At 48.9% G+C, this 16,526-nt stretch overlaps 1 protein-coding gene across 3 annotated transcripts in view; it reads right to left on the bottom strand.

Moving 5' to 3' along the window:
- Positions 1 to 16,526, bottom strand: part of ZMIZ2 (zinc finger MIZ-type containing 2) — a 403,457-nt gene that overhangs the window by 178,050 nt on the left and 208,881 nt on the right. For all 3 annotated transcript variants that reach the window (XR_011276133.1, XM_069618968.1, XM_069618969.1), the window contains exon 7: positions 5,145 to 5,321. Coding sequence is in view for 2 of the 3 variants with exons in the window: in XM_069618968.1 (XP_069475069.1) it covers positions 5,145 to 5,321 (177 nt within the window). In the remaining variant the exon portion in view is untranslated. The remainder of the gene's footprint in view (positions 1 to 5,144; positions 5,322 to 16,526) is intronic.

Below are 16,526 nucleotides of genomic sequence, written 5' to 3'. Positions count from 1 at the left end.
TATTCAGGAAAGTACTCAAAACTTGGCTCTTCAAGTCATAACTAGAAGACCGCCCACAGGGACACACAACTAAAACATTGATGAACGAAGAGACAGACCCTGATCCACACCAAGCAATTGACGGGGAAGATATCCTAAGGAAAATACTCCACAACATACCAAACGACTAACCAAGAGACAGCCATAATAGGACCCCAAAGACCGAATACATAGCAAGACGAAAACACCAGGATGACTTATCAATAGCACCCTGGCCCCAAACCATAGCCATTCCCAACAGACCTAGTCACGGCAGATAGCAAGGCAATAGGGAACTCTCTTACATTTGCTCCAAACCAGAGGGTGAGAAACAGAATTAGCATTCACATTACACAATGCTCATCCAGATACAGCGGGAAGCACACACAAACAATAACCAAACAATAGCTCTTAAAGAAGTCACCCAACAGAAACCGAAGGACTAACTGAAAGACTGTCATGATAGGAGGAAACTAACGACTGAATACACAGGCTGACCAAGAGAGAAGCACTAGGACGCCTCATTAACAGCACACGGACACTGAACCTTTCCAAGCCCCAAGAGACCACTGTCACAATAGATAACTAGAGAATAGGTAGTACTAGCCTCAGTTCCACACCCGAAGGAAAGGTTCAAACATACCTATCACTCCACTCAAATACTCACTAGGATACACCTGAATCCGCGCCATCACACACTACAGCGAGACAGCCTATAAGGAATCAGCAACAACCCCACCCACAGGGATACAGCTTAAACGAAACCAGAAGTATCAGGATACAGACCCCCACTAACCCAGCCTTCAAATCTCTGCATACTCAACCCACATAAAACGCACAACCATTTCTCACAGCAATTCGCATGCACTACCACACTGCATCAACAACACAAACCGCACACGAGGTCTCACCCGATCCGATACTTGCAGCAAAGCCCAACACTCGGTGTATACCGAGCTGAAGCCGCCAACAGCACACCATCTCTCCTGCTCTCCTACTTCCGCTCCACCCTACTAACCCTACCTGCCCTCCATGTTTACAGATCCGCCAGAGCGCCTGGGGACCAATTCCTTTGGTGACGGTGCACTATATAAGTACCTTTAACATAACATAGCATAAGATAAGCAGCTAAATCATCTGCCGGAGATGCACCCACTCTCTTAATAGGACTCAACCACTTACTGACCATACGCTGTGCACATCCTTCTGCAATGGAGGATCACCCTCATCCAGTACAGTGAAATGCTATTTACCTACATATATTAATAGTTGTGTCACATGTTTGGACTTGAAATGATTATTGAGAATGCTCCTCTGAGAAAACGAAGAGTTGTACTCTGCAGAAATGCCAATATTTAAGGTTTGTACCGAAACACACACCTTTTTTACTAGAATTGGTGTTCATTCCTGTGTCCTTGGCCTTTACAGAGAACTTTTCAGATGAGAGCCTTGTGTCTCAATGCACATCAACATTGTTTTGCTGCTCTATGGCAGCTCAAATGGTGCTTAATCATCATATTCAGTGTCTAAGAGTTGAAGGCTTTCCTTAATCGATTCCAGTCGCTGATCCTGGGAAACATTCTTGCCATAAGAAGGGGATCAACAAGTCTTTTTTTCCATTTCTTTTTCAGACCCATTCTCATGTTCCATCTCCTCTTGGAGTCTTTTCAAACACATGCTACATGGCATCTGAGGTGAACGTGCCTTCGTCAGTGGGGTATGTAGACTGGCCAGCTCTTGTTCGATCAGATGCAGTAACACAAATGGTGCCCATTTTCGCTCTTTGCAACTTGAGGGTCTTTGGTAGAAATGCCCAACAAGCAATACAAGTAGCAATGTTGTGACAAAAAAAAAAACAAAAAAAACACTGCTTACAAACTCAAAACAGTGTTTGCCAATCTAAGGGAACTGTTTCTAGCACATGGGGAGAAAACAAAGGGTATATTTTCAGTAGCCCGGTCCAACAACAGATACGCAAACGCATACTGATGGAAACTGGACCAGCACCTTTCCCCTCCATTTTTATGGAACTCTAAACGTTTTGCTTTTATTTTTAAATCGGACCGGACGTTTTTACGGTGCAGTGAAGCCTTCAGCTTCCCTTCACTGGATTTTGCTCATCTGTCATGAGAAAACAGCCATGACCTTGTTTCACTCAGTCTTGTCACCTTGTTGCCACTTTTAATAACTATCATTGTACTATGTATCTCACAATGCAGTACAATGGGCTAAACTTTGTTTTGCTCTAGACAAACACTCAGAGTCTAACACTCTGGCCAGGGACTAAGGGGCAAACTGGTGGCAGCAGTTACTTTCTGCTATTTTTTGGTTTATTTTGTTTTAGCCTTACAGCGTTTGGCTACCTACTGTGGCTAGTGTCCAAACATGGCTGCGCCACAAGGTTTTTCGTTCATTCCTTAGCCATATTGTCGCTAACCCTTCTTCCTACCTGCGAGGACAGGAAAATCCTTGTATAGACTTGCAGTGCGCGGGAAAGTGGAGGCTGCTTCGCAGGGATACGAGTTTGCTGCCAGGAAGTGGGTTGGGACTGCCTGGTCCCAATCCACAAACTGGTTTAAGTGAGTATGAATGGTATGCATTAACTGTGCCACCAGTGTTCCAGATTAGACCACTGCTGGGGTGTGTTTTAGCAACAGCTTAGATCGTGCAGTGGGAGTTCTGACTTTTACCTGCCTTTTGGATAAGAGGACCCCTGCATCGATTCCAGAGGGATCCTGGAAGGAGCCAAGTATCCTGTCCAGCTGCACGACATGCAAGGAGACTGGACCGGTTGAAAGAAAGCCTGGCAAACATCTTCTGCTGCGGTCCTGAAGAACCATGTCTTGTAGGTGATCCGTTAGGGAGAATTCTCAAGAATGTGCCAATTCCCTTCACCTTAGAAACCCCCAGCAACTTTGCTGGATTTTGAGGACTATTTTCTGACCTGGAGATAGTGTGAGCCTTTTTCCCCACTCTCTCATGTATTTTGATGGTTTTTTTTTATGGAGTCTAACCAACTCCATAGGCATCATCTTTTACAATTGTGTTACAAAGCACCTTCTATGCAGTGACACAGGGAAGCCTTTCAGGCTTTCCCAAGGTTTAAATACTTTATCTGGGATAAACTACTGTTTCCCAGAGTAAGTAAAGTGAAATTGACTTTACTAGTCTATTCACACCCTACCTTACAATAGAGTGCTGGAGGAGTTACTTAGTATCCCCTGTGTGTAGATACTCTTGTAGCAGTCAAATGCTACCCGTTCCACTCAGAATGGCTGATGGCAGTGGTTTTACAACGAACTACCATGATTTTTGCCGACCACAAACTATTCGTAGGTCCGGTAACGTTAAATCGCGGGAGCCATATTTTTAAAGATGGTGCCCAGCCATTGTTGCTAAAAACAGGTCCCGGTCTTCTTTTTTCGCCATTTCTTTGCTTACACCTGTAGTCATGCTTGTATGTAGTGTTCCCAAAGGGTACTGCATACAAACTTTGCCTAACAATCTCCACAAGTCCTGCGAAGGAGCTTTGACCCTTGGAGTGGAGGGAACATCCATTCTCGACGTCGGGTCGGGGGTCCAGGGAAGAAGAGCCCTTAGAAGTGCATCTGGATCAATCAGTGGTTTCCTAGCTCAGAGTTGGGCTACCATGCTGCAGACTTCGCGGTGCCGCATTGAGGCCCAGAACATTGGGAATTGACAGCTTGTGCTACAAGACTCATCTCTGCCAGCAAGGGGACCAAGATATGCGCCGAAGTTTGATCGTGACAAGTGTGTCCCCTGCGTCGCTGTGCATCAGTGGCAGTCTAAAACAGCTTTCCTGTATCCAGTCCTGTGCTGAAAGGGGCCCTGCATAGAATTATTTTGCATTCTCCATCCTGAAGACCTTGCACCAGCATTTGTCGTTGACCGGAGAGTGCTTCAACCTGCAACCCCCATGCATCAACAATCTGAGCCGACGGCAGGAAAAGTGACCTTGGACCCTCTTTTGAAGACCTGCCAAGCCCTACGAAGAATCAGAGTATGGGACGGTGAGTTGTAAGAGTACTTACCTGAAACCCCCCCCCCCCCCGCACCCCCATCTCCCTTTCAAAGGTTTGGTAACTTTTCGCCATTTTTATAACAGTTTTGCTTTACCATTGCTTGCTCTGAAGCATGCAGAAAGCGGGGGAAACGTATTGGCTCGGATAACTTGTCCTCTACCCTTTGGAACTTCATTGGACCCCAGAAGCCCTACACTAACTTGTTCCCGTCTCACAAAACCGTGGAACTTTGGTGAATGTTTGGGCACAAGGCCCCATACTTCTTAGGGATGGACTTCTAAAGTGTTGTACCTCTCTGGACCTGTTGTGCTGCATACTAATACTCACCTTCTTTTACAGGGGTTTATGTATTTTGCCCTACTCCAGTAATTGTATACATGTATCTTTTATTAAGTCTTGTGTGATAATATTGCCTGCTAGTAGTAATTTTTCATAGTGTTATATGGCAATAAATAGTATTTTTATAACATTGTCCCAAGTGTGTTCCTTGACTTTTCACTGTGTGCTCATTAAGGACCCCTTACCAGTCGCACCCCCTCCTGAGACTTAACCTTGATCACTTGCTCTGCTTCCTTGAACTGGTTTGGCTACAGGTCCCAGAGTTGTCCCAGTCACAAAAATAGGTTGGCCTTCTATGTTCACCAGGCCATAGCATAGAAAAATCAGTCCCAACATGGCTCAATCCAATAATAATGAAATCTTGCTCGACGATTGGACTTTGTTTTGCCTTTCTTTGGCGTTACATTCCCCTCTGTTGCTGCGAATCAAACCAGGTGGTAGAACAAAATATCACAATTTGAAGGTAGCAGAGCAGCAGGAGCCATTATGGGTTTCAGGTCTACTTTATAGGGACAGCCATTACCAACAAGTCAATGAATACCAACAATTTGATTAGTTCATACATCAACTACTTAATACTCCTAACACTAGATGGCCGGCAAGTGCATCTATAAACAAATCCACTGTGTAAAAAGTCGTCGTACAGGGGCCAAGGCTGAGGTAGTAATGAGGAAGACATGATAGAGGGTAGAAATGAAGGGAGCAAATGGAGGGACATCATAAAGAAGTGTAGAAGTTTGATACCTTGTAATATGGTCCTGCAGATCCAGATGAGAGATACTGTGCCATGCCTTGCTGCATTTGAATCCTGTGCCCAGGGTACGACGGCGACTGGGCAGATGGTTGTGGAGCAGACGGGGCATATTGCACAGTCTGGGAAGGGTACTGCCCCCCTTGAATGTACTGCTGTGCTGGATATCCCTTGGAGAACAAAGAGCCAAGAGTAACAAAACAACAGTTACAAGTGACCAAGTCGAAGTGTACATGAGGACAGTGTGCATACAGCAAGTTGAACAAATTGAAGAAATCCCATATTCGTATACAATCCATCTCATCTCGATCTACTACAGGAGACAGTCACTGTACACCTCAAAATAAAAAAATAAATAAAAAAAGCAGTTCCTTCTACACAACGCTCACGAAGATTAACATGTTGGAAGAAAGCTGCCAGTCCAATGTCAGAATAGAATTAAAAAAACTACCTAGGGTATTCAGATAGTCCATACTCAAAGTTAGCAAGGAGGATGGATACAAGTGTCCCATGGTTACTACTACAGAAAAAAGGACTTAAGAGAGGCACCGTGCGAACATAGAGTAATGGTCAGTCATCTGCACATTCAACCAGTAACTAGGTACCCATTTTACAAGAATGGAGCCGTGGACACCATCGTGATTAAAGGGAATAATGAGGGGTAGAGCAGCTCAGAATATCTTTGAACCTAGGAAGACTGGAGGACAGGTTGGCAGTCTGAAGAAACATCTTGGAATCCAAGAACCCTTGTATTGGAGAACCGACAGGTATTAGTACTCTTTGGAGCCATTTCTTTCTGGACATGGGGAAATAACGTGCGACTGGGAGCGGAACGCTGGGCTTTTCTTCACGTATGCTTAAATGCACAGTTACTGAAAAAAAAAAGGACAGTCGTGAGCTTTATCTTTCCGTAATGTTACATACACATACCCTAAAATGACTGCCGCTGTGATGAGTCGCTTTGCCGGACCTTGTCCGACAGGCAACAGGCGTCCAGACCCATGGTGATTGGCCCAGCCTCCCTCTTCACTACAGGCCAATCACCGGCAGGCGGAAGCCGGCCGGCGGAGTAAGGCCCAGGAAGAAGGCTGACCGAGCTCAGCCGGCGCCCTGCCTGACTCCCCGTCTACACATCACACCCTAGGTGCACGACTGCATCTGCCCTGAACTACCCGACATTGCACATGTGGTCGCAGCAGCAACTGCCTTACCGCCGTCAGCATTCTAGTACCGACCTCAGGACCATAATCTACATGCCAGGTTCCAGTGATTCCCGCCTCCACTGTACTTCTATGGTGTGCTACACGATTTCTATCCTATTGCACTGCTGCTTGCTCTCTTAGCTGCGGTGCACCCGCTAACCTATCGACGTATCAGCACTGCACACATATTGGCAGACTATGCTTATCCGCCGCAACCTTCTTATCTTCACTATTTACGTTATTACTATGAGCATTTAGCTCGGATTGCCTTGTATGCATTTCCTACTCACCTTGCCTATTGCCTCAGCCTGTGGCCCTGCTAACCACCTGCTTGCGCTGACCGCTCACTGCCTGAACACATTGATTGCACTGACTGCTCACTCCCTGAGCAAACTGCCTATGCATACTGTCATAATTGCCCGATTGCGTTGATCACCTACTGCCCTAGTCAATTGCCTATGCATTGTGCCCCAATTGCCAACTGCCGCACTCACTTCTTCACATCGTCTTTATAGGCACCCCCCTCCCTTCACCCATGCTACACTTCGCCATCCCTCAGCCACCTTACCTATAGATCATGCATCTTCCTAAGCTCTACACCATCCTACTCAGGACTATACTAAACTTAATCAGTACACTGAACCCTACTATGGCGCACACACACTGCACCTAGCAGCTTCTACATCTCTCCTCAATAAATATCCGAGCCAGACGACCTGGGACACTATACCTTGCAGCTCCGCCCAGAGAAACCTCAGACAACGCTCCAGACTTCCTAAAATGTATGAACCCCTAGCTAAACTAGGACACCACACCCCCCTACTAACAACACTACTAGGACTCTACACAGCCCTCAACCCAATAACACAACCTCTAGGTACAATGCGAATATCCGTCACCCCTCCAGCTTAACAGCCGGCTCTCTCGCGATACCAATATCCACCCCAACACCCAACCACCACCACTGGAATATAACTCGACTAGCATTAAAAGGTGCACTAATAAACGCCTGATCAATGGTGGCACATGCCACAAAAATAGCAGACCTTCTCCAGTCAGAAAAAATGGACTTCCTTGTCATCACTGAATCTTGGCTTCATCCAGCAGCAGACCCAGCGATCATGCTAGCCATACCTGAGGATTACACCCTCCTTAGAATAGATCGCACGAAATCCCGAGGCAGAGGCCTTGCTATAATCGCCAAAACAAAACAAGCTTAGCCTCGAGGCTCACCACGTCACAAATGGTAGTGGACTCTTGCGAATCCCTTACTGCCAAACTGACTATCTCAGACACCAAATCCCTATCTATTTTCCTCATTTACAGACCCCCTGGCCCGTTAGGTTCCTTCGAAGAAGACCTCACCAATATCCTGACAACCTTAAAAATTCATCTCAATTCCTTCTCCTAGGAGACCAATTTAGGACACAATGACCCCTCTGACCAAAACGCCTCGCTTATTAACGACTCCCTCGAGGAACTAGGGTTCACCCAAAAAGTTACAGGTTCAACCCACATTAAAGGTAGGACCCTCGATTGGACAGCAGAGCTCAATTGCTAGGTATCCATTACCTCTACAACACCTCAGCCCTGGTCCGACCATCACCTCATTGCCTTTGCCCTAGCGACCACACCCCCCCCCCACACTGCCACCAGCTTAGCCCCTGCCATTCCCGCCAGAAATAAAAAACATCACAGCTGAAAATCTCATTCCGCTGATTCTTCACACTCTAAACTTGCTTCCCAACCACTCAGACTCTTCCACTTTGGCAGAGGAGTACAACAAAATAATGCTATCCTCCTTAGATACTATAGCGCCACTCAAACTTAGAAAGAGCAAACCCCAAAAAGCATTTAAACACCTGGTTCACCCCCCATTTGAAAGCAATTAGACTAGAAAAACGTAAAAGCGAACAAATCTGGAGACTAGACCCCTCAGTCATCAATAAAAATAGCTTCTGCAAAATATCCACACTATAAATAAAAAAGAGCTCACCCTCGCCAAACAAACTTCATACAATATGTGTGTTACCCAAGCCAACTCAAGCACTAAAGAGCCGTTCACCATACTCAAAGAGATAGAAACGCTTATCCAAACCCCATGTCTGAAGGATAAAGACTGGTGCACCAGTATTCAGACTGCCCTATCTAACAAGATAACAACCCTTCAAGCCAAGATCAACAACAAAAAAGAAATACTCCTTCAGACCACCAGGCCTAACATAACCCCTAAACCGCAGCTGACACCCAACACACCATACAACTCACACTTACCCCTCTTCAACTTCAATAAAGTATCTATCCTACAAGTTGAAAAAGCTATCCTTACCCTCAAAACATCCAACTGCCACGAAGACCCTTGCCCAAACTATTAAAGACGCTGCTCGCGACCTCTCCCCATTCATCTCCAAACTCAAATGCCGCCTCCTCCACTGGCACCATCCCTAACAACCTGAAACAGTCCTGGGTCCTCCCCTTACACAAAAAACAAACCCTCGACCCGTCCATTCCCACCGTCCCATTCCTGCTTAAAATTCTAGACAAAATGGCTTACACCCAAATCCAACAATATCTGGAATGTAATCACCTCTTAGGTGTACGGCAATCAGGTTTCAGACCACAACATGGAACCAAAACCGTACTCATCGATCTCAAGGCACAAATAGACTCACTGATAGACGGTAAGGCAGCTCTACTGCTGTTGCTCTATCTCTGCGGCATTTGACTTAGTTGACCACAAGACCCTCTGCAATCACCTGGACTCTGCAGCACACTTCTCACAAGAAAGGATAGGCTGGATCAAACCCTTCCTCGACAATAGAACAATGCGCGTCTTCTCACATTTAGCAGCCGCAGACCCCATGCCCATCACCTGCAGTGTGCCACTGTGTATCACCCACCCTGTACAATATTTTCACAAGGCCCCTTCCCTTTTTGATGATTTAGATGGCCTGGGTATCACCTGCACTAACTATGCCGATGATACACAGATCCTCATCCTGTTGACTGGCGATTATAACAAGGATTTGGCCTTTGTGAATAGTGTGTACCTCATCATCCAGGCATGGATGGCCTCCCACAGTCTATGCCTGAATGATGACAAAACAGAACTCCTCATCCTCGGCACCCCCGCGCACCTCACTAAACTAGGACAAACTATTCCAAATTCAAAATAGACAACAACAATATCCAAGTAGCCAAGGAGGTCAAAACCCTGGGTTTCTACCTAGACTCCGCACTTACCTTCACAAAACAAGTCAACTCCATGCCCTCATCCACTGCTTACACCTGTAAGCTAAATCAGAGCAGCCAAGCCCTTCCTCTCCTCTAACAACTGCATCACCCTAGCAAGAGCCCATGTCTTGTCCAAACTGGACTATTGCAATGCCATATACTTGAGGAGCAACAAATACATTATCAATAAGATCCAGATCTTACAAAATAATACTCAGAGCGGCCTTAAGCTTCCCCCAAGAAAGCCCATATTTCTGACCTCAGAAGTACCAACTGGCTCTCCACAAAGACAAAATCCTCCTCAAAGCTGCCCCCCTGACAAGGAAGTCTCCACTATGCTGCCCCACAATACCTCACAGCTAGATTTACGAGACAACACTCCAACCGCCCTACGAGATCTGCAAACGCAAACCTCCTAATGGTGCCCAGATTCAAAGGCACTAAGACCAGAGGAAGTAGCTTCCCAGTCAAAGCTGCCCAACACTGGAACTCCTTTCCTCCGCCACTGAGGGAAGACCTACCCTACACACGCTTCAGGTCCACCCTCATCCACTGGTTCAAGGAAAATGACCACTGACAGGCATTCCAATTCTGCCCTGCCAAGCTTCTCTGCATATAAAGTACATAATGAATATTACTTCTATTGACTACGGTGTCTTACCGTTGTGTAACTTCTATCTTATAATTGTAAATGTATGTAAATCATGCCTGTATTTTATATTCACTATGCTGCTATTTTTTACATAGCACCCATACTTCTTTTATTACATGTTTGATCTTGCACAGCAATGTAACCTAAGCTGAACAATTCTCTTGATGCCTATTGCTCCCCGATACCCTTGGGTCTGGCGTGCATTACAAATATTAAAACAAACACAGGTCTGCCTTTCTTCTTACTGGTTTGACAAGACCAATAATTAAACTTATTTCTTTAGAAAAACATCTGGACGAGCAGCTCAGAATACGTGGTGCTGTACTTCTAGCAGAAATGGCTGGTGAGATCAACCAGTACAAACCTTTGTTTAATAGCTCGCAATCAGTAGGGGAGGTGCAACTGAAGAGCCACAGAGACAGGGAGCCCAAACCACCATCAGTGACCAGGCATACAATGGGAATCTAGAGGCATTCCAGACATTTGGAGAGGCTCAGAGATGTGCCACCCAGAGAAGAGGTTTCACACATTTCCAGAATAATTATAATGCAGCGACATTATGGATGATGAACTCACAACACACTTCTCTGCAAATACCATGTCTCATGTTATCCTAGAGATATATAAAACAGGATGAACTGCTAACACTTTGCAAGGCGTAGCTTAATTTCTCGTTTGCGTGAGAGAACATCCCCTGGTTTAACATTTCTTCGAACCACTTGGTAGCTGCTTTCTACCACTACTTTCAGTCTGTGTTTGCAGTGAGACTTTCAGAGGGCGTTTCTTTTGTAGCCAATGCACTTTTACGTTTCCCATGAGAATGGGCATGCAAGCCCAGAAACAAATTACTAAAAGTGTAAAAAGTCAGCAGGACTGGCTAAAGGGGGCCATATGGTATGGCAAAACGAAATGCCTTGCTTGGAGTGTTGCCCCCTTTCACGCAGAGCTGTAGGTTTCCCATGCCAGGAGGCAGAGGTGACAAAACACTCTGGAAAATGTATAGATGAATGCAGAAGTAAGGCAGAACAGCTCACAGTTGTCATGGGATAGCTGGAGCACTTTACTTTTGCAAATTCCTGGGAAATGAGAGCGGCTTAAGGTCGATAAGGAACAAGTTACTTACCTTTAACTATTGTTCTCCAGCATGGGTCTGGCATGGTTTCACATGCTCAGAATATTCCCCATCGTCAGGCCGGTAATCCTCAGTAAAAGTAAAAACAGTTTCACTTACAAACTATTTCTCCTCTAAACCAATAACCGAACTCTAGGTCCTACTGCCTCCATCCAATGACTGCCCTCACCCCAAGACCCTCCTCTGGCAGCCATCTTCAGATTTGGTAAGCATGTAAAGTGGCAGTATGACCAAGTAGAGCTGCAGAGGGACAGGAGGGAGGGTTCGCATGTGAATCCATGCCAGACCCATGCTGGAGAGTAATAGTTACAGGTAACTAACTTTTTCGTTCTACTACAGCATGGGGTGCGGCATGGATTCACATGCTCCTGAATAAAGAATACATAGCAGTACAACATTACACAACCACAGGAGGTGACAAGGCTCAACAGAAGCAATTATTCTTACCTCCGGAACAAGCTCACCTTCAAGCGAACAGGTTGCATAGCACTGCTTGGCCGACCCTGGACTCATCTCTGGAATCCCTGTTGACGCAGTAGAATCTTGTGAAGGTGTGCGTGGACCTCCACGTAGCAGCCTTGTAGATGGCCAGCAGGGGCATACCAGACAGGAATGCTGTGGTCGCAGCGATCGCTCTGGGGGAATGGGCTCTCGGACCGCCGGGCAGTGGTCAGTTTGCCAGCTGATGTGTGCGATACGGCCGGAGAGCCACGCCGGTATGGAAGCCTTGGACAAGGCCATCACATGGTTCACAAGAACAAAGTTCACAAACAGTTGAGACGTCATCCGGAAACCCTGTGCGTGGCACGTAGAACTTCAGAGCACGAGCCACATCCAGCAAGTGCAAAGTCCTTACAACTAGCGACAAAGGTTTAGGAAAGAACAGGCAGCACCAAAGGCTCGTTGAGGTGGAATTCCGACAGAACCTTTCGCATGAAGGAGGGGTGTGTCTGCAGCACCACCCTTGTGTTGTGAAAAGTCAGATAAGGCTGTTGGCAGGATAGGGTCTGGATGTCCCACCCTCCTGTCGGAGGTGATGGCCACGAGGAAAGAAGTTTTCCATGAGAGGAAGTTGAGGGGCCTGATGCGTAGGCTCGAAGGGAGCCCCCATGAGCCTAGTCGGCAACACGTTCTTCCCACGCCAGGGCAGGAGCCTTCACCGGCGGAAAAGATCAAAACAGTCCTTTGAGAAACTCCTTGACGAGACAGTGTGACCAAAGAAAAGATCGTCCTCGAGACTTGGTGTAGCATGAGATAGCTGCCAGATGCACCGTGATGGAGGCGTTTGCCAGCCTTGCCTTGGCCAAGGAAAACAAGTGTGGAAGAACCTGCGGGGAAGTGATCCTCAGAGGGTGATCTTCTGCGATGGCACCACGTAGCGAAAAGCTTCCACTTGTGCCCGTAGCACTTAAGAGCTGAAGATGCTCTGGCCTTGGCAAGAACCTCCCTGTAGCCCGCCGGCAACTCTTATCCTCCAAACTCTAGGGCTGCAGGAGCCAAGCCCTCCGGTTCAGCGATGCTGGGTTGCGATGCATGATTGCACCTCCTTCTCTGGTGAGCAGATCAGTGACCACTGGCAGTTTGACCGGAGGTGACGCGGACAGGCTGAGAAGGTCCGGGTACCAACTCTGCCTCGGATACACCGAGTCGACTAGTATCATCCAGCACGGGCACCGCTTGAGTTGATTGAGGACTCGCAGCAACAGGGGGGAACCTGTATAGGAACATGCCTTCCCACAGGAAGGAGAATGTGTCCCCCCATGCTCCAGTGCTGGTGGAACCTGCTGGCAAATTTCTGGTACTTTGGAATTCACACTTTTTGCAGGAGCGCAAGTCCCTGCTGAGGGAGTCGGCAATGGTGTTCTTGACTCCCACCAGGTGAAAGGGGATGAGGAACATCTCTTGGTCAACGGCCCAGCGCCACAAGTCCTGTGCCTCTCTGGAGAGCACTGGGGGGGGGGTCGGATGCCCCCCTGCTTCCCGATGTAGAACATTGTGGTTATGTTGTCCGTCAGGATCCTCACCACCATGCCCCTCAGGGACAGAAGAAATGACTTGCGGGTCCAGAACACTGCCCGCAGCTCCAGCATATTTTTGTGCAGATTCATCTCTTCCGGCAGCCCCAGGACTCTAGCGTGCAGACTTCTGGTGTGGGCTTCCCAGACCTCCAGGGAAGTGTCTGTGGTGATCGTCTACTGGTATGGAGGGTTCTGAAAACCTGTGCCCCGGGCGACGGAGTGGACGCCCCACCACCTTATCGCTCATCAAAACTACGTCGAGAGGGATCCTATCTGCGAAGCTTCGGGACACGTATGGAACAAGTTACTTACCTGTAACTGTTGTTCTCCAGCATGGGTCTGGCATGGATTCACATGCTCATGAATATTCCCCGTCGTCAGGCTGGGAATCCTCGGTAAAGAAAAAACCAGTATCAGTTTCGTTTCTGATCTGTCTTTCGTAGTAGTAACCAATCACTGGTCTCTGCGTCATACTGACCACAGCCAATGACTGCCCTCTACCTAAGCACCGCCTCTGGCAGCCATCTTCAGATTTGGAAGCACGTTAAGTGGCAGTATGACCAAGTGAAGAGCCGCAGAGGGGTAGGCGGGAGGGTTCGCATGTGAATCCATGCCCGACCCATGCTGGAGAACAACAGTTACAGGTAAGTAATTTGTTCCTTCTCCAGCATGGGGTCTGGCATGGATTCACATGCTCATGAATAAAGAATACATAGCAGTACACACATGCACAACCACGGGAGGTGGCAAAGGCTCAACATTAAGCATTACATCAAACTCAACATTAAGCATCTTACCTCCTCACCAGGCTCACCTCAGGCGAACAGGTTGCGCAGCACTGCTTGGCCGACCCTGGACTCCTCCCTGGAATCCCGATCGACGCAGTAGAATTTCGTGAAGGTGTGCGTCGACCTCCACGTAGCAGCCCTGCATATGTCCAGCAGGGGCACACCAGAAAGGAACGCCGTGGTAGCTGCGATCGCTCTGGTGGAATGGGCTCTCGGACGGCCAGGCAGCGGTCGGTTTGCCAACCGATGACAGTACATGATACAGCCGGAGAGCCATCTGGAAATGGAAGCCTTCGAGAGAGCCTTCCCCTGATTGACAGGTCCAAAGTTCACAAAGAGTTGTGACGTCTTCCGAAAACACTTAGTGCGGTCCACGTAGAAGTTCAGCGCTCTAGCCACATCCAGCGAGTGCAAAGTCCTCTCAGCCGGCGATGAAGGCGACGGAAAGAACACAGGCAACACCAAGGGTTCGTTGAGATGGAAGTCCGACGGTACCTTGGGCATGAAGGAGGGGTGCGTCCTGAGCACTACCCTCGTGTCGTGAAAAGTCAAGTACGGGGCCTTGCAGGAAAGGGCCTGGATCTCTCCCACCCGTCGTGCGGAGGTGATGGCCACAAGAAACGCTGTTTTCCACGACAGAAACTTCAACGGGGCCGAGTGCAGAGGCTCGAACGGAGGTCCCATGAGCTTGGTCAGCACCACGTTGAGCTCCCACGCCGGGGCCGGCGCCTTCACCGGCGGGAACGATCTGAACAGTCCCTTCATGAACTCTTTCACCAGACGATGAGACCACAGGGACGACCGGCCCGTGGTTCTGGTGTATCGGGAGATCGCAGCAAGATGAATCTTGATGGACGCGTGTGCCAGTCCAGCTTTGGCCAGCGTCAGCAGGTACGGCAGTACCTGGGGAGCCGTAATCCGTAGAGGGTTAATCTTCTGTGCGTGGCACCAGACAGAAAACCTCTTCCATTTGTGTCCGTAGCATTTAAGAGTCGAGGACGCCCTGGCCTTTGCAAGAACCTCTCTGCAGTCGGCCGGTATGTCGTATCCTCCAAACTCTAGCGCTGCAGGAGCCAGGCCTGCAAGTTCAGCGATTTCGGGTTGTGGTGGAGGATGGCGCCTCCTTCCCTGGAGAGCAGATCCGCGTCCACCGGCAGCTTGATTGGCGGGGACGCTGACAAGTCCAGAAGGTCCGGGAACCATATCTGCCTCGGCCACGCAGGTGCGACGAGGATCATCCTGCACCGTGACCTCTTGAGCTGGTTGACGAGCCGGATTAGCAGTGGCAAAGGAGGGAACGCGTAGAGGAACAGGCGCTCCCAGGGGAACGAGAAAGCATCGCCCATGCTCCTCGCCTGGGGAAACCTGCTGGCGAACCTCCGCCACTTGGAGTTCGTCGCCGTCGCGAACAGGTCGATCTGGGGTGTGCCCCACCGTCGGAAGAGGCGATCCACTAGATCCTGCCGTAGTTCCCACTCGTGGCACGAGCGCAGCTCCCTGCTGAGTGAGTCGGCGATGGTGTTTTTTATCCCTGCCAGATGAAACGGCACCAGAAACATCCCTTGGGCGACTGCCCAATGCCACAGGTCCTGCGCCTCCTTGGACAGTGCTGGGGACCTGGTTCCGCCCTGTTTCCTGATATAAAACATGGTGGTGGTGTTGTTGTCGGTGAAGATCCTCACCACCTTGCCCTTGAGGGACGGAAGGAAGGACCTGAGGGCCCAAAACACTGCACGGAGCTCCAGGACGTTGATATGTAGCGATTTCTCCGTCGGGAGCCAAAGGCCTCTTGCGTGCAGATTTTCGGTGTGCGCTCCCCACCCTTCCAGGGAGGCATCCGTGGTCACTGTCTCCTGGTGGGCTGTGGTCTGGAAGTCCATGCCCGCCGTCAGATGCGCGTGGGTGCCCCACCACCGGATCGCTCGTCGGAAACTCTCGTCGAGTGTGATCCTTTCCTCGAAGCTGCCCGTCGTTTGGATCCAGCGCGCGTCCAGGAACTCCTGCAACGGGCGCATCCGGAGCCTGCACATGGGAATGAGGTAGATGCAGGAAGACATCATTCCGAGGAGGGACTTGATGGACCTCACCTTGGCCGCGTCGGCCACCAACATCCGCTGCACCTTGCCCAGGATGGTCCTGGTCCTCTCCTCCGACGGGGAGGCCAGAAGGGACACTGTGTTGAGCCTCGCTCCCAGAAACAGAGCGTCTTGCGCGGGTACCAGGTGGGATTTGGCGTAGTTCACGGAGAATCCCAAGTCCGTGAGAAGTTGGACGGTCCTTGCCGTGTGAACCACGGCGAGCTCCCTCGTCTTGGCTCGGATGAGCCAGTCGTCCAGGTAGGGGTAGACA

This window comes from Ambystoma mexicanum, chromosome 10, assembly GCF_040938575.1.
Source record: "Ambystoma mexicanum isolate Mex_15411 chromosome 10, UKY_AmexF1_1, whole genome shotgun sequence".
Taxonomy (NCBI): domain Eukaryota; kingdom Metazoa; phylum Chordata; class Amphibia; order Caudata; family Ambystomatidae; genus Ambystoma; species Ambystoma mexicanum.
This window is presented reverse-complemented; position numbering and strand designations above follow the sequence as displayed.